The sequence below is a fragment of the Microtus pennsylvanicus genome, chromosome 2 (assembly GCF_037038515.1).
Source record: "Microtus pennsylvanicus isolate mMicPen1 chromosome 2, mMicPen1.hap1, whole genome shotgun sequence".
NCBI lineage: Eukaryota > Metazoa > Chordata > Mammalia > Rodentia > Cricetidae > Microtus > Microtus pennsylvanicus.
Window position 1 is genome coordinate 69,601,409 of NC_134580.1, and position 20,209 is coordinate 69,621,617.

The window sequence follows — 20,209 nt, forward strand, 5'->3', positions numbered from 1 at the left end:
TGATGGATGAGGCTTTGGAGTTGAATAGCATATGGGATTCCAGGTCCCTAGAACTGAGGACGGGAGGTACCCTGGCAGGGCTGCAATACTAAAGCAGTTGTATGGGACAAGAGTCTTCTCCAGGCCTGGCGGTGGTAGTACACATCTTTGATCTCAGCACTTGAGAGGCAGAGGTGGAGGCAGACAGATCTCTGAGTTCAAAGCCAGCCTGGTCTACAAAGTGGGTTCCAGGATGGCCAAGGCTACACAGAGAAACCCTGTCTCAAAAAAGTCTCCAATCCTAGCACTCTGGGAGGCAGAGGTAGACAGACCCCAGTGAGTTCAAGGCCATCCTGGTCTACAGAGCAAGTCCCAGGACAGTTAGGACTGTTGACACAGAGAAACCCTGTCTTGAGAAACAAACAGTCTTCTCCAGGAAGAGAGGTAGTGCTGGCGCTGAGCCCTGGAACTAATGTCCTTTGTGAGGTGGCCCTGAGAATTGGCACCAAGTTCCGTCCTGCTGGGGGAGGGGCAGGCAGAAGCCACAGTAGGGACTGTATACAGGAGATGGTTCTCGCCATGCTGGGGGCTCTGTACCCCAGGGCTGGGCTCAGTCTCTTCCTTTTTTACCTCATCCTGGCAGGCGCACTCCTTCGACCTCAGCCCCAGAGGTAAGGCCAGAACCTCAGGGCCTAGAAGACTCTGGGTGAGGCTGACCGTCATCCTGGGAAGGGTTAGTTTATCAAGTTTTCACACTGGGCTATAGCACAAACCAAAGTGGCAATAGCCTTTGGTGCCAGGGCTCAGCTCAGCACAGCGACGTTTCCTGTAGGTCTCAGCGATCTGTCCCTGAGGAATTTTCAGCCCCGCTGGAACTCCTGCAGCCGCTCTCAGACCTAGTGGATGGTAGTATTTCTCTCTCCTCTCCCACCCTCCACAGCTGATGTCCCTAGAGCATCCCTAGGGTCAAGCCCTGTGTCTCCTACTCCCAGACTGCGACCTCAGAGCTCACGACAACCCCATTCCAAGTCAGGAGCTCCTCCCTCCACCATTATCCTCTTCTCTCTGTAGACTATGGGATCAGACCCAAGCACCCGTGGCCACGAGGGCCCCGACCCCTTCTCTCTCAGGCCCAGCAGCGCAAGCGGGACGGGCCCAACATGGCTGACTATTACTATGACGTGAACCTGTGATGGGAACCCGCATAAAGCTATTCTGGGCAGCGAATGCTTGGCTTGCTAGCCTGTGTGTGACGAGAAGGCCCAGCAGGGGTCCAAGTAAATACACCCACTGTGGTCCAGACAGGAAATGGCACTTTAATGGTGGTCGCCAGGTGACAAGACAGCATGGGATTGGCTGGGGCCGGCTGAGAGACTGCCTTTCTCTGCCAGGCAGGGCTTGCTGTAACCTCTCCTTCCTAGCACACAGAAGCAGGCCAGGACCAGCAAGCTGGCCAGGCTGGAGGTCAGAGCTGCCTGGAGGCCCCACGATGCTAGCTGAGAACAGGGTCTTTGCTGTCCTGTATGTCATTTCCTTACTGGAAAGTCCTTGGGAGGCGGCTGGGCTCAGCCTGAGCTCAAGGCTCTAGGTGAGGTGGGAACAGGAAGATGGGCACTTCCAGGTGGAACGGGCTTTGTCAAGGCAGGAGCCAAGTGCCAGAGAAGCCACGGTTCCTGGCATGAAACAAGGCCCAGGGCAGGGCAGTACCTCTGTTCCTAGGGGATTCCTTTGTGGTCAGAGGCCTGACCTCCCAGCCCCATCCTTTCCCAGCCCCCAGAGAGCCTGTACTGTCCTCCATAGATGAATCTAACCCCATATATTACAATAAACTGTATCTGCCTCTCCCCACCCCCTCCCACCCCCAAACAGCCCTCATTTCCCCATTCTCTTGTGGCAGTGCCACGTCTTGTCCATAGCCAGCTGTCCTAGTACTGGCCTGGGGCTGGGGGCTGCAGAGGGTGGGGGCGCCGCTACTCCAGGTAGATGTCTTCTGTAGGACAGGTGTACTCCACAAACTGCTTGTAGAACTGGTGAAATGCACGCCTGGAAAATGGGGGACAGCTGGGGTGATTAGGGCCTCCACCCAGGTTCTCCCAAAGGCACTTTAGAATTCCAGGGCAGCGTAGCTCTGTGCTCTGGGCAGTCATCTCCCAGAGAGGAACAGGCAGCTAACTAACAAGGAAGTGCCCCAGACCCTGGGCTTCTCAGGACCTCCCAGCCTCTTCTAGGACAGGGTGACAATGGCACTGCACAGGAGAAAGAACCAGGGCTGTGACAGGGCACATTACCTGGGCAGACCCTTACCAACACACACACACACACACACACACACACACACACACACACACACTTACCCCACAGACTCTGCCAGGGCTTTGGTGGAGTCTTCAGACACAAAGACATGGCAGGCAAACCGGTGATCAGCAGGGTGCTTGGTGATGAACCCAAAGTACCTATGGGAAGGCAGGCATGTGTGAGACAGAATTCTTACCCTTACCCCCGATGGCCCAAGCCTAGCAGTGGGGCTCTTCTGTCTGCCTCTCCCACTTACTTGTTGTTCTTTGGATGGTATCCACAGAAAGAGATGTTTTTTAGCTGGAAAAAGTGGCTACATTTATTTCCCTACAGGAGGGACAAGAGAAACAAGACAGTCAGCTTGCAGGGGAAGCAGGCAGGAGGGGCAAATAGGGAAAAGGTGGGCACACGGGGAAGGGAGAAGCATGTGGGGCAAAGGGCTGGCTGGGGCTTGAAGGAAGTCACCTTGGCCTCCTGAGCATCATCGGCTTTGACGCCTATCTTGACACCCCTGACACTGATTTCAAGGACACAGCTGGAGGGTGGGTTAAAGTGCACGGTGAGCCGGCGGGTGGTGGCAATCTGCACAAGGGACAGAAACACAGGGAAGCTCTGTGTTTCTCTCTGGATCCCTCACATCACAGCACCGCCTCCAGACCCCTGTCCTTTTCCCCAGCAGAGGGGGCTGGCTGAGGATCGGCGTCCCCAGGAAAAAGCAAGGAGTCAGATTTGGGTACCTTTTGCATAGCAGCACAGAGGACATCATTGCCCTTGTGATAAGGAACCTGGACAGAGCCCAGGAACTTCACCCGGAACTGGTCAGTCCAGTCGCTGTTTTTGGCAAGGGCTGGAAAGCAACCATACAATAAGAGAACCTCAGCATGGGGCTCAGAGCCAAGCCAAGAAGGGAGAGTACAGCCTGTGGGACAGCGGGGGTGCTACTTGGCAGAACTGAAATGACCTCTGCCCGTCTCCCTGGTTAGCTGAGACCTGGGTGCGTGTTCACTAGCAGCCAAGTTTGGTGGGGAGATGCAGGGGTGGGTGGGACCAAACTGGAGGGAAGTACTACCTGCCATGTGCTCGGGTTCCTTGGTGACCTCAATGGCATAGTAGGCAGGAAACACACCTCGGGCTCCTGTGCGCATGTTATAGGCCTCATACCAATAGTCTTCTGCCTGCAGCTCCACCAGCAGAGGGTCATCCACTTCTAGCTCAAGTTCGTCTTCATGTCGAGGAACAAACCTGTTCCCAAGGGCATGTGGTACTGATCATCGGGGTTCTTTAGCCAGACCCAGCCTGGGACCCTGAGCCGTTGACATTTGCAAAATGCCCATGTGCCTGACACAATGCGGCCCCCCAGGGACACATGGCACTCAAATAAGCATCTGCTACCCAGGACTTCAGAGGCCAGGGAGGAAGGCAAGATGGGGCACAGGTTCTATGCAGGGCAGACAGCTCTGGCCCCTAACCAGGTTCAGCACACAGATCCAGATTCCTCATAACACCTCATCATTTTGTCTCTAAGCTGAGTTCCTACAAGGGGATACTGTCCCCCAGCAGCTGAAGGGATGCCAATGATGGGCTGGCAGAGGCATGGAAGGGGGCAGCCCTCACCTGAATATGGCCCGATGGGATTGCTCATGCTCCTCCCCGTTGATAACACAGGAGAACAGCCCGAAGGACTCGGCACCTGTAGGAAGTCAGAGGCTGGAGGAGGTGGCCTCGGCTTAGGGCAAGTAGAAAGCTCTGGCCTGCTCTCAGACAGACTATGTGCCATCTCAGCTTTCCCTGGCCAGAGCCCCCACCATCCCCTGCTCACTGACTCACTGGAGGAGCGAGAGCGGCCACTCATGAAGACGTTCAGAAACTTCTTCGAGAAGTGCACATCAGGCTCATCTGGCGTGGAGTCCTCTGAGAGGCAGGCGGGCGGCCGGGGCTGAGGAGCCTCCTCATACTCCTCCCCAATGGCTGACTCGTAGGGCGAGGACGCAGAGGCACAGTTGTCATACACGGTGGCGGAGTCGCTCTCGTCGCTGTAGTCTCCGAAGCATGGCCGCAGGCTTACCAGCTCAAGCTGCGCATGCTCATCCACCACCAGTGTGTACTTGACCGAGTCGTAGGACAGGGCACTGGTGTCCGAGCTCAGTGAGGCCCGTGGAGGCGGGGGTGGCTCCCGAAGGCTTTCCCGCCACCCTCCTTGTGGCTCTGCTCTCTCTGGGGATGACAGGCAGTCGAAGCCCTCATCCTCTTCACTGATGGAGGGGTGTGGCCGTCCTGCAGTTGCCGAATAAACTGCTGGGTCTGGATCTGAACTAACTGACATCCGGCTCTCCGTGGGTGGCAGGAAGGAGGAGGTGGGCTCTGCAGGGTCTGGGGGCCTCTGCACTGGGGTCAGGTAGATCTCCTCAGTTGCCTCTAGCCGCACGTCTGCCTGATAGTGGATTCGGTCTCGATGGGAGTGGCCCCGGCCACTGGGTGCAGTGGCAGGAGGACCACTCGGAGGTGCCATCTGAGTGGCGGCGCTGCGGCGGCAAGGGCTGTCGGTGGAGGTGCCTCGATCCTTGGTGGGAAGAGGACTGCTCTGGGGTGGCAGTTCATCACTCAGGCAGATGTGTTCATGTGGCGGTGTCTGCTCCCCTAGAGGACAGACAAGTTGGTACTGAGAGCCAGACCCACTCCAGACAACTGTCCCTCCTCTTCCCTCTGCAGCCAGTCTCTGGCTCCCTGGTGACCTCAGCCCAGGTGGGCCAGGTGAGGACCGCTGGGTCTCTAGCTCAGGGAGAAACCTCACTTACCTGTCTTGAGAGGGGAGGATGATCGAGACACGCGGTCCTGCCAACTGTGCTTTTTGCCTAAAGAATTATTGTTCAGCGTGTCCTGTGCAGAGGACAAAGGGCTCTTATGAGGAGGCAGCCAGCAGTGCCCGGCACTGGGAGGTCCTGGGCCTGCCCCATCAGGCCACCCCATCTGGCCTTGCCCAAGGCCTCTCTGCCAATCTTCCCCTATAGCAGGCAGGATGGGAAATTACCGCCCTCCCCCAGGCCTGCTGGCTTGGAGACAACCCTCAAGAGATGCAGTAGTGGGTGCTGGCCAGTGTGGGTGCTGAGGAGAGGATGCGGTGTGTGTGGGGGAGCAGCACAGCCCCCCACAGGAGAGTCAGACAGCATCCCCAGACACTGAGGGAAGCCATGTTCTGATGCTCAAACCCAGCCTGGTGAAGGACAGGGTGACGGACTCAGAAACCTGGGGTCCAGCAAAGTGGTGGGTGCAGTCTGGCACAAGGAAGGGTCTCCCCAGAAGCTGGCCTGTGCGCCTGGATGAATCACTAGAACCATGACTCCATAACACTCACCCCCACTTCACCCCACGTGACTAAGGAATGGCAGTCCTACTTCCTGGATCTCCCAGAATGCTCACACATCCCACATCCTTAGCCTCCTGGGACCCCTGAGCAGGGCTCTCCACACACAACTTGCGCTCCCTCTCCAGGGAACACCATAAGCAACACACACATTCATGAATTGAGCTGTCAGAGTCCATGCCAGAGGATTCTGGGAAAGGGAGCAAGCTCTTCCCTGAAGCCCCTGAACTATCCACCTCCCCAGCTCCTTCCCTCCCAGTACCTCTCCTGCCTAGGCAAACAAGACAATGGGTTAAGGCAGCCCTCTTTGGCATCCAGCCACCTGCCAGGGGCCCTAGGCCCCCAACTCAGTCAAACAACTCCATCCCCCCCCCCTCTAGTGTTGCTTTCTGGAATGCCCAGCTGCTGAGAAGTCCAACTGGCTGCAGACCCTGAATTCCCACTCCCGCTTAATCCCATTTCAGATGCTCTTTTCTCCAGGCGCTGTTGCTGCCTCAACCTTCACAGAAGCCCCCAACCCAAAGATGACCTTGTCACAGCCGGGGGAGCCCAGCTCCTTTGTTAGGTCCCTGCAAATCTCCCCACTGGAATCCCTGGCAACACCTTCAACCCTTTCCAGGCTCCACACCCAGCCAACCGGACAGACTTCTCAGGACTTTCCTGCCCCTCGTCAAGTCCTTCCTCTGGCCCTCCTGCAGAAAACCTATCCTTCCCCAGGCACCGTGACAGGGCCCTCGACCCCACCACCAGCAGAGCCCACCCACGCCCCTCCATCTTCCCTGTCCACCCCGGGCGCCGCCCCCTCAGCTCTGACCCGCAGAGATGTGCCTCACCTGAGACCGCGGCACCTGCGGGAAGAGGTTGAGGGTGGTGGGCCGCTTGGGCCGGTAGGTGTCCCCGCTGCCGGTGCCCGGGCCCTGGCCGTGGCTGCGAGGCGCCGGCTCCTGGCCGGACTCGGCTTTGGGAGGCCCCACTCCAGGCCGTTGGGCGGCGAGCTCGTCGTCGTCCTCCTCGTCGTCCTCGGCTCCGGGAGTGTCGCCTGCTGCGTCGATCAGGTCCATCTGCAGCATCTCCGCCTGCAGCCGGCTCCCCGCGTTGCCGCTGCCACCCGCAGACAGCAGCCCGGCGCGCGGGGGCTGCGCGGAGCGGACGGAGGGGAGTCAGGGGCGGGGCCTTAGGCGCGGGGGAGGGGTCTCTCGGGAAGGGCGGGTCTGATGCCGGTGTGCCCCGCCTCCCCACCGGACGAGTCCATTTCGCGGCCGCGAGGAGAGGAAGACAGGGAGCGGAGCAGAGACCCGAGTACTAGACCGCTCCCCCGCGCCCCTCAGCGAGGCCGCATTCCCAGGCCAGAAGTTCGCCCACGCCTCTCCGCTCCCACGGTTCCTCCCCTCCCGACTCCTTGCACCCTCCCGTTTCCTTGGCAACGGCCAGTGACCTCACCCGGGTGGTAAGCCGAGCCCAGAGTGAAATCACCACTGTTGCCATGGAGACCTAGGGGTCGCCCAGGAATTCCGGCCCCAATAGGGATGGGTGAGATAACTGGCGTTTGAAGGGGCCATTGAACCAAACTGGGAAAAGTGCCGTTAGCCAGGTGAGGAAGATTGCAGTGGGGACTGGAGGTCCTGACTGGACCCGAAGATGGACTCTGAGGGAGGGGGAGCTTTCCCAGTCAGGTCAAACCTGCACACTTCCTCATCCAACCGTGCCTTTAGAGCCCCTAACTATTTGCTACTTTCATTGTTGTCACTAACTCCTGGCACCTTGGACAGATCCCCTGACTCACCGTTCCTCAAGAGCTGGCTGGGCCAATGCTCCAGGTTACCAAAGACACTGTAAAGTGTGCGGGGAAAGTCGCTGAGGTGTTGACTAGGCTCCCACCGGGGGATCTCCCTAGTTAGTCTAGCACTACTAGGGTAGGGTGGAGGTGCCTCTGGCTAATTGCAGAAGACCATCTTGAAAGCACTGCATGTGGGGGACAGTTTCAAACACCAGAACAGGTATGGGGCCTTAGAGAAGTTGTGACCCGCTCTGGGACCACTCCCCAAGCCCAGAAAAAAATGGCTTCTGCCTTCATCCTTTCTGGCCTAGCCGGAAGGTACAGGATTGGGTATTGGGTACGGGGTCGGAAAATGGCTTTCCTTTGCCTTGAAGGTTTTTTGTTTGTTTGCTGAGACAGGGTTTCTCTGTGTAACATTCCTGGCTGTGCTGGAACTCACTTTGTAGACCAGGCTGACCTCGAACTAACTGAGATCTGCCTGCCTCTGCCTCCTGAGTTCTGGGATTAAAGGCGTGCGTCACTGCTGTCCGGCTTTGCCTGGAAGTTTCTAAAAGTGCTAGGGCAGCAGGAGGTCAACACTAAGACAGATGCCCTTCCCTAGCCACACCACGGCTATCTAAATGGTACCTCTGGCTACTAACTACCTGGTTAGATCAAGTGATGGGCTCTGACACCTGACCCAGTGCAGCTGCCTTCCATATCCTGCAAGCAACCCCTTGGTTTGTGTTCTGACAATGGAATGGGGATTCCCATCTATCCTGGGTACCCTGGCACTCAGAAGGACAGGAGGCAGCCTATCACTATGGTAAAGGCAAGACACGCAGAGCAATACCAATACTGGAACAAGCCCTTAGCAGGCGCCACTGAAAGCCCAAAATGTTGGTAGTGTGGCCAGGGTAGTGCAGTGGCGGCCATGGCCTCAGGGGCTAATCCAGCAGCACCCTGGCTCCCTTCCCTGCCCCAAAGAACTGCAGATTTCTACCAGACTCCACCCTGTACTGTTGCAGGCCTCTGCCAAGAAGCTCCTGAAAGGCCCCTCCCTTTACTCTGGCCCTCACTGCCTCTGTCCTGCATCTCAAGCCCTCCTGCTCGCTCTCTCTCTCGCTCTCTCTCTCGCTCTCTCTCTCTCTCTCTCTCTCTCTCTCTCTCTCTCTCTCCCCCTCTCTTTCTCGCTCTCTCTGAACAAATGAAGGAGCAGCTCCCTGCTATAGCACTGAGATACAAAACAGTAGGATTTTGGATTGAGCACCCAAGATGTACCAAACATTATACTAGATGCTTACGGCGTTGTTAATTCTCTTTTAGCGGTGCCACACATACTCGGAAGCTCCTTTGGAACTCTAGGGCTACTTTTGTCCCCAGTCCCCAGCCCACTCAGACTCTCCAGACCTAGCCTTACCCTGAGGGACAGTGTGTCTTTGCACTGCAGGCTGATCCCACACTCATCAGTGATCTCTGAAAGGTCTTCATCCTCAAACTCCTCCAGACTGATGTCGTGGGTGAGCCTGGTGGGGACAGAAGCCAAAGTTACAACCCAGGGGGTCTAAGCCTCAGCTAAGCCTGCTGCTATCTTCCTCTTCCCAGGGGAAGCCTCTGGAAGGCAGGTGACAGCTTCCAGATGGAGGATTGTCTGTCTACAGCAGTTGCAGAGGAAGGATCTGGGTTGGAGCCAAAAGGCATTCCACCTAAGGTGGCGGAGGAGGCAGCTCTAGGTTCCTCCAGCATCACCGGATGGGAGTTCTCCATCCGGCTGCCAACCAGAAGGCAGTCCTAGAAGACCCAACTGTCCAGAGCTGGGGCTCTGTTGGAGAAATGTCTCCATGGCCGAAGCAAGTGCCAAGGCTAGTTCAACCCCAAGAAGTACCCAGAGCAGAGAAACCTTTGCACTCTACAGTAACAAGAACCAAAGGGCAACCAGAAGGCACAATCGGTACCCCTTTCTCTCACCCATAAAAATACACACCCTTGAGCCAGGGTAATAGTGAGGGGACCCTGGGATCGGCCTATTCTAAGAAAAACTGAAGCTTGGTCTCCAACCATACAATCTCATCTGGTGCAAGGATCCTGACTAAGTGGGGTCAGGGGAGGCCTGGGCCTGGGCTTGTGACAGCCCACAAAGAGTGGTACCAGAACACGGGCACCAGCACACTCGCAGGCTTCCGGCAGCCCAGCCAGTCTGTGTGCCCACTGTGGGGACTGCCTGTCCCCTGTAACCCGTTCACTCTAACCCTGGCACTCTGTCTGGCTTAGTGTAAGTGGGACATCTGGGGAGTTGGAGAAAATGTCTGGGCCTTTTCCCAGAGACCAGGAGATTAGGCACAGAGCAGAGGTACACAGCTCAGCCAAGGTCACCCAGGAGAGGAAGGGCAGGAGCAGCTCCCAGAAACCTAGAAGACTCACACCTTTGCCATCTACCTCACTCAGTCTGAACAGGGGCCCTGAGCTCAATGGAGCACCTCCGGACTGACTCACCCCTCCCCCACCCTGAGGTCAGCCCCCAGGACCCTACCAGCGCTCCCACTGATCCTCCAACCAGCTGTCATTGTCTGGGCTTGAATCCATCTTCAGCACCAGCTGCATGGAGAGCCCTGCCCGGCCAGGGGGCTGCGGGGCTCCAGGACTGCCCTCTCATGCCCAGAAGGATGGGGGGGTCAGAGCTCAAGGCAGGGCTGGGGCTCCTGGCCTCCACCAACTGGGCCTGCCTTTCTGCATCCGGCCGGCTGCAGAAGCCTGGGGAGCTCATTAAAAATAGATGGGCCGGAGAGGAGGCCGCAGCTGCCGACCCGGGCCCCAGCCCCAACTCTTCCTGGCCCAACCCTCAGATGCGGGCAGCTTTCTCCCTAGGCGGCCCGACGCGCTGCGATGTCGCCGCCTCCCCCGCGGGATCGGGTTACTGCAATCAATGCTACTGGCTCCACCTGCCCTTCCCATGCCCCTGTCGGGGGCTGGAGTGACCCTCCTCCCAAGGCCAGGCTTGTAAGCAGACGGCAGAAATCTGGTTTTTTTTCCCCCTCAAAGCCAGACACTGATCGGCTTTAAAGGGCCAGCGCCACACTCAGGCTGCCAAATGAGAAGATGGAGGGGCTTCCAGAGTGCCCCAAGAATGGACACCCGAATCTCCACAGTCACAGGCTCCGCCTCCACACAGTGTCTGCCAGGCTTCTGCAAGCCCGCCCAGGGCCAGGGAGGTCGGGTCGAGGGACGGGCGCAGGCGCGGGGAGACAGTGATGATCCCTTTGGAGGTCCCTAGTAGCAACTGCCCTGGAAGATTCTGACCCCAAGGGAAACAGGTTTCCAGGCATGGGGGTGTGGTCGCCAGCTGGTATGGAAGTAGTGGGGGGGGGGGGCCGGAACGACGACTGGTGCAAGCCCAGAGCTTCCTCCTCAGTCTGCCTCTTGGATCTGTGGCTAACCTTAGGTGCAGCCTGCCAGTGAGGTGTGGGACTCAGGCAGCATGGCCGTTCTTGGGTCCCACTGGGCATCTTCTCTGAAAGTGTCCTCGGATGTCCCAGCTCTGTTGGTGTCCTCAGCACACACCTGTCTCCCTATTACCAAGCCCTGGTCCAGTTTCTGCATCCACCAGGCAAAGAGGTGCCCTTGCCTGCTGGCCTCAGACTCGCTACACCTGTATTGCCATGTGGCAAAATCTCAAGGGACACCACCATCCCTTCCCTCCCAGGCTCTCTGCAAGGGGAGACTGCAGCCTGTGAGTAATTACCTATTTACTGAGCCTTGCTCCTCAAGTATGGGTACTAGGCCCCAACAGTGCCCAACCTTGGACTTGCATGGTACACGTGACAGGCCCTCAAACTGGGCATGCCACAGGAATGCTCAGGAAAACCGTCCTCTAGGGAGTTTTCCTAGCTCTCTCAGAGAGCAGGTGTTAAACTCTGCTTGGAGCCGGGCGGTGGTGGCGCACGCCTTTAATCCCAGCACTCGGAGGCGGATCTCTGTGAGTTCGAGGCCAGCCTGGTCTACAGAGCTAGTTCCAGGACAGGCTCCAAAGCCACAGAGAAACCCTGTCTCGAAAAAACAAAAATAAAATAAAATAAAAATAAAAAATAAACTCTGCTTGGATGCAACAGAGATGCCCTACCCATCCTAGAGAGTTGGATGGAGTGCACCTCCCTTGGCCCCCATCTGGACTGGGTGCTCCTGGAGAGCAGAGCCGGCGGGGGTGTCATGTACACACTATACATGCCAGGTGTCGGCCACAGCCTCCGTCTCTGTCCTTCTCAAGCTGAAGGGTTTGGAGTGCAACTGCAGGATTCTATATGGCCAGAGATGTGTCTCTGTGTATCCATGGCCCCTCATCATGGCTGAAGAGTCACTTCCCTGAACAACGGGTCTGAGTGGGGCCAGGCCAGGTGAGGACACTGAGTTAACTGGACAAAGATAAGAAGAGCCTGGGCTAGGGTCAGGAGTCTTCCATTAATCCTTAGTTGCCTTGAGGGTGGGGGTGGGGTTGCCTTTTCCCTCTCCTGAATTCACACAGACAAGAAGTCCTAGGGCATTCTTTGCTCGCTTGCCCTCGCCCTGCCAGCACATCCATTTCTTCACTGGATTCTGCTTCTTCAGGATTCCAGCATACACAGAAGACCAGCCGAAATAGCCAGCCTTATGGGACTGAGCAGCTACTGGGCTCTTGAACTTCCAGTCATAGCCATCCATTGTGGGACTACTGCCTGGAAGACTCACAAGGCGTATAATACCTCCGAAATTACAGAAGAGGATCCAGGCTGTCCGGAACAAGCACAAGAGCAAACGCCGAGCGAGGGCAACTTCTCCTGTGAGGATGACCAGTTGCATCTTCAAAAGTTCTGTGACCAGAATAACGGCCCACCCTGAAAATACCACCAGGCACAAGAGGCAAGAGGAGACGCTGGAGAAACCCCAGCAGCTCTATACATTCAGGAGGCTGCAGGAATATCACATTGAAGGCGGTACAGGGAACCTACTAGGTCCACTGTGTCGTTCTAATCCCGCAAAAAGAACTGCACAAAGGATGCGGGCTGGAGCCATGGTTCCTAGCGGTGTCAATGGTCTGCACACTTCAAGGTTCACCTCTGTCGAGTCCCCGAGGTCAGAAGGGACAGTGCGAGGGGCTCGGGAGCAGTCGCCACCTCCATCCTACAGTCAAGGGGTGACAGTACCAATGGCTCTTCAGTTGTCGCCATCTGAACCTTCAACAAGTAACTGCTGCGGATATCCGGAGACAGTCCCGGAGGGTGGCGAGGGCCAGGAAGAGACTGGCCGAGGCCTTAGAATTAGACAGGCTTGCCAGGCAGGAAGAGATCATGGAGGGATAGAGTGGGGATGACTAAGTGCAAGAAGCAAAGGTGGAAAGTGTGAGCATGGTGGATTCCACGAAGGAACTTCCTTTTCCTTGTAGGGCTTTTGGGTTTTATTTTGTTTTTCGAGATAGGTTTACTCTGGGTAGCCCTGGCTGTCCTGGAACTCTGGAGATCAGGCTGGCTATGAACCAAGAGTCGCCAGGATTTTGGTTTTAAATAAAGGCTTGCACCACTAAAAAAAAAAAAGAAGTCCTAGGGCATGACATGTTTCTTCCGTTTAAAAACCTTGCAATCATTACTCTTGTCTTCCTTTGGGGTGATTCTTCTAAGCAGGGTGGGTTGGCAGAATGACCCTATGTCAGGCCTGGTATTGAGAGCAAACCCCCTCGTCTTCCAAGATGCCACCAATGGGACCACCAATCTTGCTACATGTCTTTACCACCTTGGGATAGGGTTCTGGACCATCTCACAGAGAAGGCCCCTAAGGCACATGTGTAAGCTTCGGTTTCCTTTCTGCCTGCCACCTCAGGATGAGAGAGAGTGCCTGAGTTAGAGTGTGGGGAGGAGGCTGCTGCCAAAGGAGGAGAGGCAGGGCTGGCCAAGGGCTGCCCTCTGTTGGCACCAATGGTCTCAGTCTCCCAGGCAGAGCCAGGAGACACAGAACAGAAGGGGCCTGGCAGCTCTGTGTTCAGGGGCACCCACAGTGAGGCAGAGAGGGCTGGAAGGCAGGAGGTCCCTCCTGACCGTGCCTAAGGCATTTTCTTGGGAACCTGAGCCCTGGCCTGGGCAGTGGCACAGGAGTATAACAATCACGCAGCCCTGAGGGTTCTCAGCTTCTTAGACACACAACACAGCCACGTTTGGTGGTCCTACGTCCGAGTTTGGTCACTGGATGCTGCACTGACCTTGGCATCTGTCTTCCCGCAGTTCAGACCCTCTTGCGAGGTGGCTCCCAGCAACACCTTGTACAGGTTCTGGCCATGACCACACCCCACACTCCCCACGCTGTCCTGGACTAGGCTGTTCTGCAGTCCTGCTCGGGACGCTCCTGTGGCTTCACGCTGCCCTGCTGCCTTGGTTCTCTTGTCCCAGTGCTCCCCTGTGCCACAGGTCCTCACTTCTGCAACCCAGGAACAGGCTGAGGCGCTGTACCCACATTGACTAAGGCCAGGTGCAGGCTATCAGAAGCCACACTTGAGCCATGGTCTTCCAGCTTCCTATCTACGTAGAAGAGACTAGTCATGGTGAGTCCACCGGATATCCAGGGGTCCAGCCAGTTCTGGCAGCCATAAATCTTACAGAGCTGGCTCTCAAGAGGTCCTGAGGGAACCCCACTGGCTAGCCTCCTGCCCTACCTCCACAGGGCACTGGCCTTCATGGTGGCTCTTAGCCCCGCCCAGTGGAAGTTGTGGAATGACTGAAGCTTTCCCTTTGGGTTTAGGACCCACGCAGGCCCCTCACTAGGTCAGGATTTCGAATAAGCATTGAACAAACTACAGCAATCCTGGACCTTTACATTCTTGCCTCACAAATGTCTAGGCGAGTTCCCTTTAGGATTCAACTTCCTGTGTTCTCAACAGAGCATCTAGGGCAGGCCATCTGGACCTCTGGGAACACAGCCCTGGCTGAATCTGGAAGGCAGGGTAAGCCAGGTTCTCAGGGTACCCTCATCCCCCGGCCAGTGGACCAGTAGTCTGGCTGCTTCTTGATCTAGAATTAATTCCCTTCCATGGTGAAGTCACTACCACCACCAGCAGCAGCAAAATGTCAACCAAAGAAATGAGTTCTTCCACGGGACAGCCCCCACTCAGGGTTAACCTGCTAAATTTGTCCAAAGTGTTCAGGGATATGTGGCAAGGATTCTGTGAATAGTGGGGTGACTCAGCTTGGACGAAACACCCCCAAACATACAATTCCACATGTGGAAAGCCCTTACACACAAAAAGTATATGATGTTGTATGGGGTTGGTACTGCGGACCCAATTTGTAGAACCCTTTAGGCACCAAGCTAGATCTGGGTTGCTAGAGCCATGGAGGAGAGTCTAACCCAGAATGGGGTTGGAAGAGCAGGGCAAGGCATTCCAGTTTATGCATCTTCTGAAATAAACATTATAGAGTCTGTGCGGGAATGTGGAGAAGGACAACCAATAAAATAAGCAGAAGGGTAGGCTGAGCCCGGAGACAGCTCCACCCATAGAGCGTTTGCCTCACCTGCCATGAGGTTCTGTGCTGGATTCCCCAGCATATACATGCAACCCCAGCATTGGGAAGGTGACAAGAAGAGGATCAGGAATTCAAGACAAGTTCCAGGCCAGTCTGGGTGACACGAGACACTGTCTTTTAAAAAGATGGGGGTTGGATGGGGGGAGGCAGGCTGGATGACCCATCGCTTCTCTGGGAAGACACAAAGACCCCCAGGAATGGGAGTTGTGGGGTGGGTGAAATATGATAAGTTTGCCTTTGCTTTGCTGGGCAAACTTCTGGCTCTATCCCCCACATCCTAGCCCCAGACTCCTAGTCTCTCCACTGTCAGTTTCTTGAGGGTGACGCCAGGAGCTAGCCTCAGTCTCCTGAACTCACCCCAGCCAATGCAAGCTGTGCAGACACTAAATGAACACTCTTAGATGACGGAGGCCTTGGCTGCCTGGTCGGGGAGGCCCGAACACAGCCAGCACCCAGTAGAGGTTCCCAGAGTTGTACATGAATGTGAGCAGGGCCAGGGGACAGAGATGACATTCTAGAAGACCCCTGAGCAGAGGCCGGGTGGTAATACAATTTATAGGAGCGTTTAGTTCCCAAGGCAGAATTAGACTGACATTTCCCAGGGATCCAGAGACGCAAATGAGGGCTTGGATGCCAGAAGTCTGGAGTAGAACTCCCTCCCTGGCTACAGGTGGACTGTGTAAGGCTGGCCATCTCCTCTGGTCTATACCACAGGTTCACCAGGAGCTAGGCCAGAAGCAGCAACTGCCATTCTGCCTCCTACCCTCGCCATACATGGTCAGTGGTTCCCAGCCTGGCTGCTGGGCCACCTTTCCTCCACCATCTCTGGGTGACGGCCATCTTCTCGAACACTAGGACCATGGTTCTAACCCAGTACCACCTGTCCTCCCCTAAGCGCCACACCCCAAGCCAACCACCCTCTTGACTCAAAAAACTGGGTCACAGAGATCACCAGTCTGAAGTCTGGAAGATGCCAAGGGGACTGGACCACTGCCTGCCTAGCTTGCATCTCCCGCGGAGCCCTGGCATTGTGTCTTCTCCAACCTCCGACTAAATTCCTCCCTTCCAGTAGGAGGATCTGGTGTGTCCCATCCTCTATCCTGCCCCAGGCCTTCTCACCTGCCTGCAGGAAGAACAGGATGGCTGGACTCCCGCCTACCTGTTCACCCTGTCCAGCAGTCAGAGTGAGCGCAGAATATCCACCTAGGCCAGCAGGGACCGCTTATGGCTGAAGAGTCCAGCATCCTAACACAGCCTCCAGCTTCCTGCACAACTTTGCTCTCCACACTGCCAAACAGGTGTCACCCTGCATGCTGTTTTCCCAGTGTACCTTCCTCCTCTGTGAGGATTGCTTGACCTTCTCCTGTGGGACCTGAACCTACAGACCACCACACTTGGCCTATCTGGGAAGACACTGTCTGTCTCTCCCTACACTGTTGCCTGCATGGGGATCAGACCCATGTCAGGACCTCCCATGCTGCCCTCCTGGTGAGCCTGACCCACGAAGGCCGTGCATACAGCTCTGAACAGGGGTAATGAGCCCCTGTGCTGCTGCCGTGGGCGTTTCTCACGCCCAGGCAGTGCGGGAGGGTCAGTAGACACTATACAGGGACTCTGGGTCCTCCACTCCATCCCAACTGTCTCACCAACTTGCTGTGTGTTCTTGGGGAAGTCACTGGCCCATGTTTCTACATAAGAGATTCCCTGGACCGGTTTTCTTTTCTCATTTCATTTCCTTCCGCAGTGGCAGAGTTGGAGCCGAGGCCCCTCCAGCACACCAGGCCAGCACTCAGCCCTGCATCATACCCCAGCCCTGACGAGTGGATATGTGAGGTCTCCCTTCTCCACATGAATGCCCCTTTGTCCTGCGGGTCCTTCCACTTGGGAGGATTGTTCCGTTCCACCCCTTCATTCCACACTCCCAATGGATCCATTGTGTTATGCTCCAAATTCTCTCCCCTAAAGTTTTCTTTATGAAGAGCATGGACCAGTTAAAAATATCTTTTTGCTATGCTGTAAGTAACTCAGTAACTTATACACATGCTAATCTAAACATAAGAAGCCAAATGGTACCCAAACAGGTAAAGCAAAAAACAAAAAAGTTCTCGCTCCACCCTGGATCCAGACAAACCACTAGGGACCAGATGGAAGATTTCTATAATCAGAAAAACCACCAGAACATACTCATTAAATTAGCTTCCAACAGGCACTCCCTCTTTCCAGTCCACACACGCTTACCCCTCCAGAGGTGCTCCCCAGGATCCCAGGGCTGTCTCGTTTGGTGGCAGAGCTGAAATCAGACTTTCTGGGTTCACATCAGCTCCATTACCCTCTACGCCTTGGTTTCCTCATCCGAAAGCAGGGGCAATACTAGCCTGTCCACGTGGTTACAAGAAGACACTCTTGTATACAAAGTTGTTAGCTTGCTGCTTCCCCGAGGCCGGTATTCACAGTGCTCTGCTCTTGGGGAGCAACGTGACCAGGACACCCAGCCTTAATAACACGCCTGCTCTGGGCAGGGTAGTGGGGACAGCCACGTGTAGACATGCAGTACCTACACATTCCAGAAGCTCACAGTAGCACACACACACACACACACACACACACACACACACACACACACGAGTTCTAGGACCATCCTGAGCAGAACCTAAAGAAGACATTTGGAAGAACAAAGACTCAAAGGACTTAAGGGCCCAGGCTTGGAGCACACAGCTAAAAAGAGCAGTTGAACTCAGAATCCTACCAAGAGTCACAAGACAGCATAACTGCTCAGGGTTGGATGGAGCTGGACCACTGGCTGCTTAGGTGGGACCAGAGAAAGAGCAATGGAGCTGCTGAAGTAGGCAGCAGGCCATGCAGGGCCCAAGCACTGCCCAGTATTCTTCCCACGAGCTTGCTGTGTCTCACAGGCAGGCCAGTGTTCTGAAGGGCCAGCTCACTCCTCCGCCTCTTGGTACACTGGTTGTCCTCACTCCCCATAGTCCAGATTTGGTCGCAGAGTCCCTTGCTCCTCCTCCTCCTCAGCTTCTCAGTTAGGCCTGTGTACTACAGAGTGGGGGTGTGAGCCTGTCCTAAGCCAGAGAGGTACGGCCTGTAGGGAGGGGGAACTGAGCAGGCTCAGACCTGGTCTCAGGGTCCAGTCCTGACCCAGTTTCACTTTTCTGTGGTCCCTATGATAGTCCCTCTGCCCTCCTTGTTTTCCAATGCCTCAGCGCAACGAAAAAGCAGACCAAGGTCTGCCCTCAGGGTGGTTGTGAAGGCCCAGTGGAGAAACGCTTTGACAGAAACAAGCTGTGCAGTTGAACAGTGACTTCATATGTACTATCATCTCCTGCAGGCCCCTGTCAGTGTGCACAGCTAATGTTGAACCGTGACTTCATATGTGCTATCTCCTGCAGGCCTCTGTCAGTGTGCACAGCTAATGTTGAACCGTGACTTCATATGTGCTATCTCCTGCAGGCCTCTGTCAGTGTGCACAGCTAATGTTGAACAGTGACTTCATATGTTCTATCTCCTGCAGGCCCTGTCAGTGTGCACAGCTAATGTTGAACAGTGACTTCATATGTGCTATCTGTCATCTCCTTCCCAGGCTGGAATCAGTACTAATTTAGCCTACTCAAGAGATGAGACCAAAGAAGACAAAAGCATGCTTGGTTCAGGCAGTAAGAAAACAGCAGAGCTAGGATTTGAACCCATGTCCCTCACAGTGAATTTTTCTTGCTCTGCAAAGTTCTGACCTGCTTTGGAGAATGGAATTCTTAGCCCAGAGGCTGCAGCCCTCCAGCCTTCCTTCAGGTCTAGAACCTTCCTCTGGCCCCCTCCTTCTGGTTCTCTCATCTGGGCTCAGAGCCTTCTTGGAGGACTAGGGCAGATTACATGGTTTGAGATCCCAGGGGGTCTCTGCCTACCTGAGGATCTGGGAGCCAGAGACCCCATCGCAGTTGATGAGTTGGCGCCAGAGCCCAGCTGGGGCCTGGCTGGGGCAAGGGCCCCAGGAGAGAAAAAGGCGCCTGCTCCTGCCATGGGGAAACAATGAGATATTTCTCAGCTGCTTTCTCCTAGATTCTGGAGCTGTGACATGACACTCTTCTTCCTCACTCCCAGTCTCTCTCCCTCTCCCCCCACCTCTCTCTTTCTCTTTTCTCTGTCTCTGGCTTGCTTGTGTGTGTGTGTAAGCAAGGGTGTGTGTGTAAGAGAAGCCATCATTGACCCAACACATTACTCCTTATGTCTCTGACAAATTTACCTGGTCTGATACCAGATTTGAGGGTGGATAGAACCATGTCCGGGTCCTCAGTATCTATCACAGTAGGGACACCCAATGGTATCCTTGGATATTCACAGACAGATTCCCCTCCCACAAGCAGTTCCACTGGTTGAGGCCGATCTTCTGCCTATACAACTGACCAGGTGGGAGCTGCCCAAATTCAGAAGACCTTGCCCACGACAGCCTAGCAATCTGGCCAGGAAAGCTGGGGGAGGGGCTCACGACTCGCTCCTCAGAGCATCAAGGTTGTTACTTGAAAGAACTGGGGCCCATGGACCCCAACCCCTAGTCTGCTCCCACCTTGGGTAAACCTTGTGTAAAGTCTGGGCGGGTTGCTGCACCGGGAATTCCATTCAAACCTTAAACCCATTCTCGGCGCCAAGGTAGAGGGGAAAGGCGATCTCAGGTCTCTGCTCCAGATCCATCCGAGCATCCCGCCCCAGGACTTGGAACGGTGAAGGAAGATGCGGGGGAGGGTAGAAAGGGGTGGCCACAACCTGGACCAACCTGGGTTGCAGGGGTTGGTGGCTCGACCAGGAAGGAAGTGAAGTCGCCCTCGGGTCCCCCCCCAGGGATTCCGAGGCTTCAGGCCAAACCGAAGGGCGGGGCGCCCGCGGCCGCTATCCTCACCTGAAATTGGGAGGCGACGCGATGTGCAGTCCCAGGAATGGGGAAGCGGCTGGCGGGGACGCGGCGCCTCCGCCCAGGCCGCTCTCTCGCTCCGCCATTCCCGGGCGCAGCCCTGGCCATCCGGGCGGAGCGCGGCGCGGGAGGCAGCGGCGGCGCGGCGGCGGCGGCGACGGAGGAGGAGGTGCGGCGAGGAGGCCGCCGCCGCCGCGGGGCTCGGACTCTGCTGGGGCGGGCGCGGCTCCGGACCGCGCGCCCCCGCGAGTGCGCCCCGCGCGCGCCCCCGGGCAGGCTGGGGTCTCATGGCCCCGCCCCCGCCCCGCCCCCGAGCTCTCCGAGGTGCTGACGCTGGGTCCACCCGGCCACCCGCAACATCCCACCGG

The 20,209-nt window shown here is 56.2% G+C and overlaps 2 protein-coding genes across 3 annotated transcripts; one reads left to right on the top strand and one right to left on the bottom strand.

Moving 5' to 3' along the window:
• Positions 1-436: 436 nt before the first annotated feature.
• On the top strand, positions 437-1,298 carry Frey1 (Frey regulator of sperm-oocyte fusion 1). Its single transcript, XM_075961459.1, has 3 exons — positions 437-650; positions 812-885; positions 1,051-1,298. The coding sequence occupies exons 1-3, from the start codon at positions 547-549 to the stop codon at positions 1,170-1,172; spliced, it is 300 nt and encodes a 99-aa protein (XP_075817574.1). The 5' UTR covers positions 437-546; the 3' UTR covers positions 1,173-1,298.
• Positions 1,276-20,133, bottom strand: Mapk8ip1 (mitogen-activated protein kinase 8 interacting protein 1). Of its 2 annotated transcripts, none has more exons than XM_075961455.1 (12): positions 19,830-20,133; positions 8,812-8,917; positions 6,469-6,771; positions 5,070-5,151; positions 4,102-4,911; positions 3,889-3,964; positions 3,344-3,516; positions 3,012-3,121; positions 2,740-2,856; positions 2,531-2,601; positions 2,334-2,432; positions 1,276-2,022 (listed from the first exon to the last, which is right to left on the bottom strand). In XM_075961455.1, the coding sequence occupies exons 1-12, from the start codon at positions 19,925-19,927 to the stop codon at positions 1,950-1,952; spliced, it is 2,118 nt and encodes a 705-aa protein (XP_075817570.1). In that variant the 5' UTR covers positions 19,928-20,133; the 3' UTR covers positions 1,276-1,949. The 2 variants fall into 2 exon arrangements, with proteins under 2 accessions (XP_075817570.1, XP_075817569.1); XM_075961454.1 differs by lacking the exon at positions 19,830-20,133 and adding an exon at positions 9,922-10,285.
• Between the last annotated feature and the right edge of the window lie 76 nt (positions 20,134-20,209).

Excerpts from the sequence above, each read along its gene's own strand:
- Frey1 (XM_075961459.1), top strand. The coding sequence starts at position 547 with ATGGTTCTCGCCATGCTGGGGGCTCTGTACCCCAGGGCTGGGCTCAGT. Across the intron at positions 651-811 it reads CTTCGACCTCAGCCCCAGAG|GTCTCAGCGATCTGTCCCTG; the intron begins GTAAGGCCAGAA and ends CGTTTCCTGTAG. Across the intron at positions 886-1,050 it reads GCTCTCAGACCTAGTGGATG|ACTATGGGATCAGACCCAAG; the intron begins GTAGTATTTCTC and ends TTCTCTCTGTAG.
- Mapk8ip1 (XM_075961455.1), bottom strand. The coding sequence starts at position 19,927 with ATGGCGGAGCGAGAGAGCGGCCTGGGCGGAGGCGCCGCGTCCCCGCCA. Across the intron at positions 3,122-3,343 it reads GGAACCCGAGCACATGGCAG|CCCTTGCCAAAAACAGCGAC; the intron begins GTAGTACTTCCC and ends GTTGCTTTCCAG. Across the intron at positions 2,602-2,739 it reads ATGATGCTCAGGAGGCCAAG|GGAAATAAATGTAGCCACTT; the intron begins GTGACTTCCTTC and ends TCCCTCCTGTAG.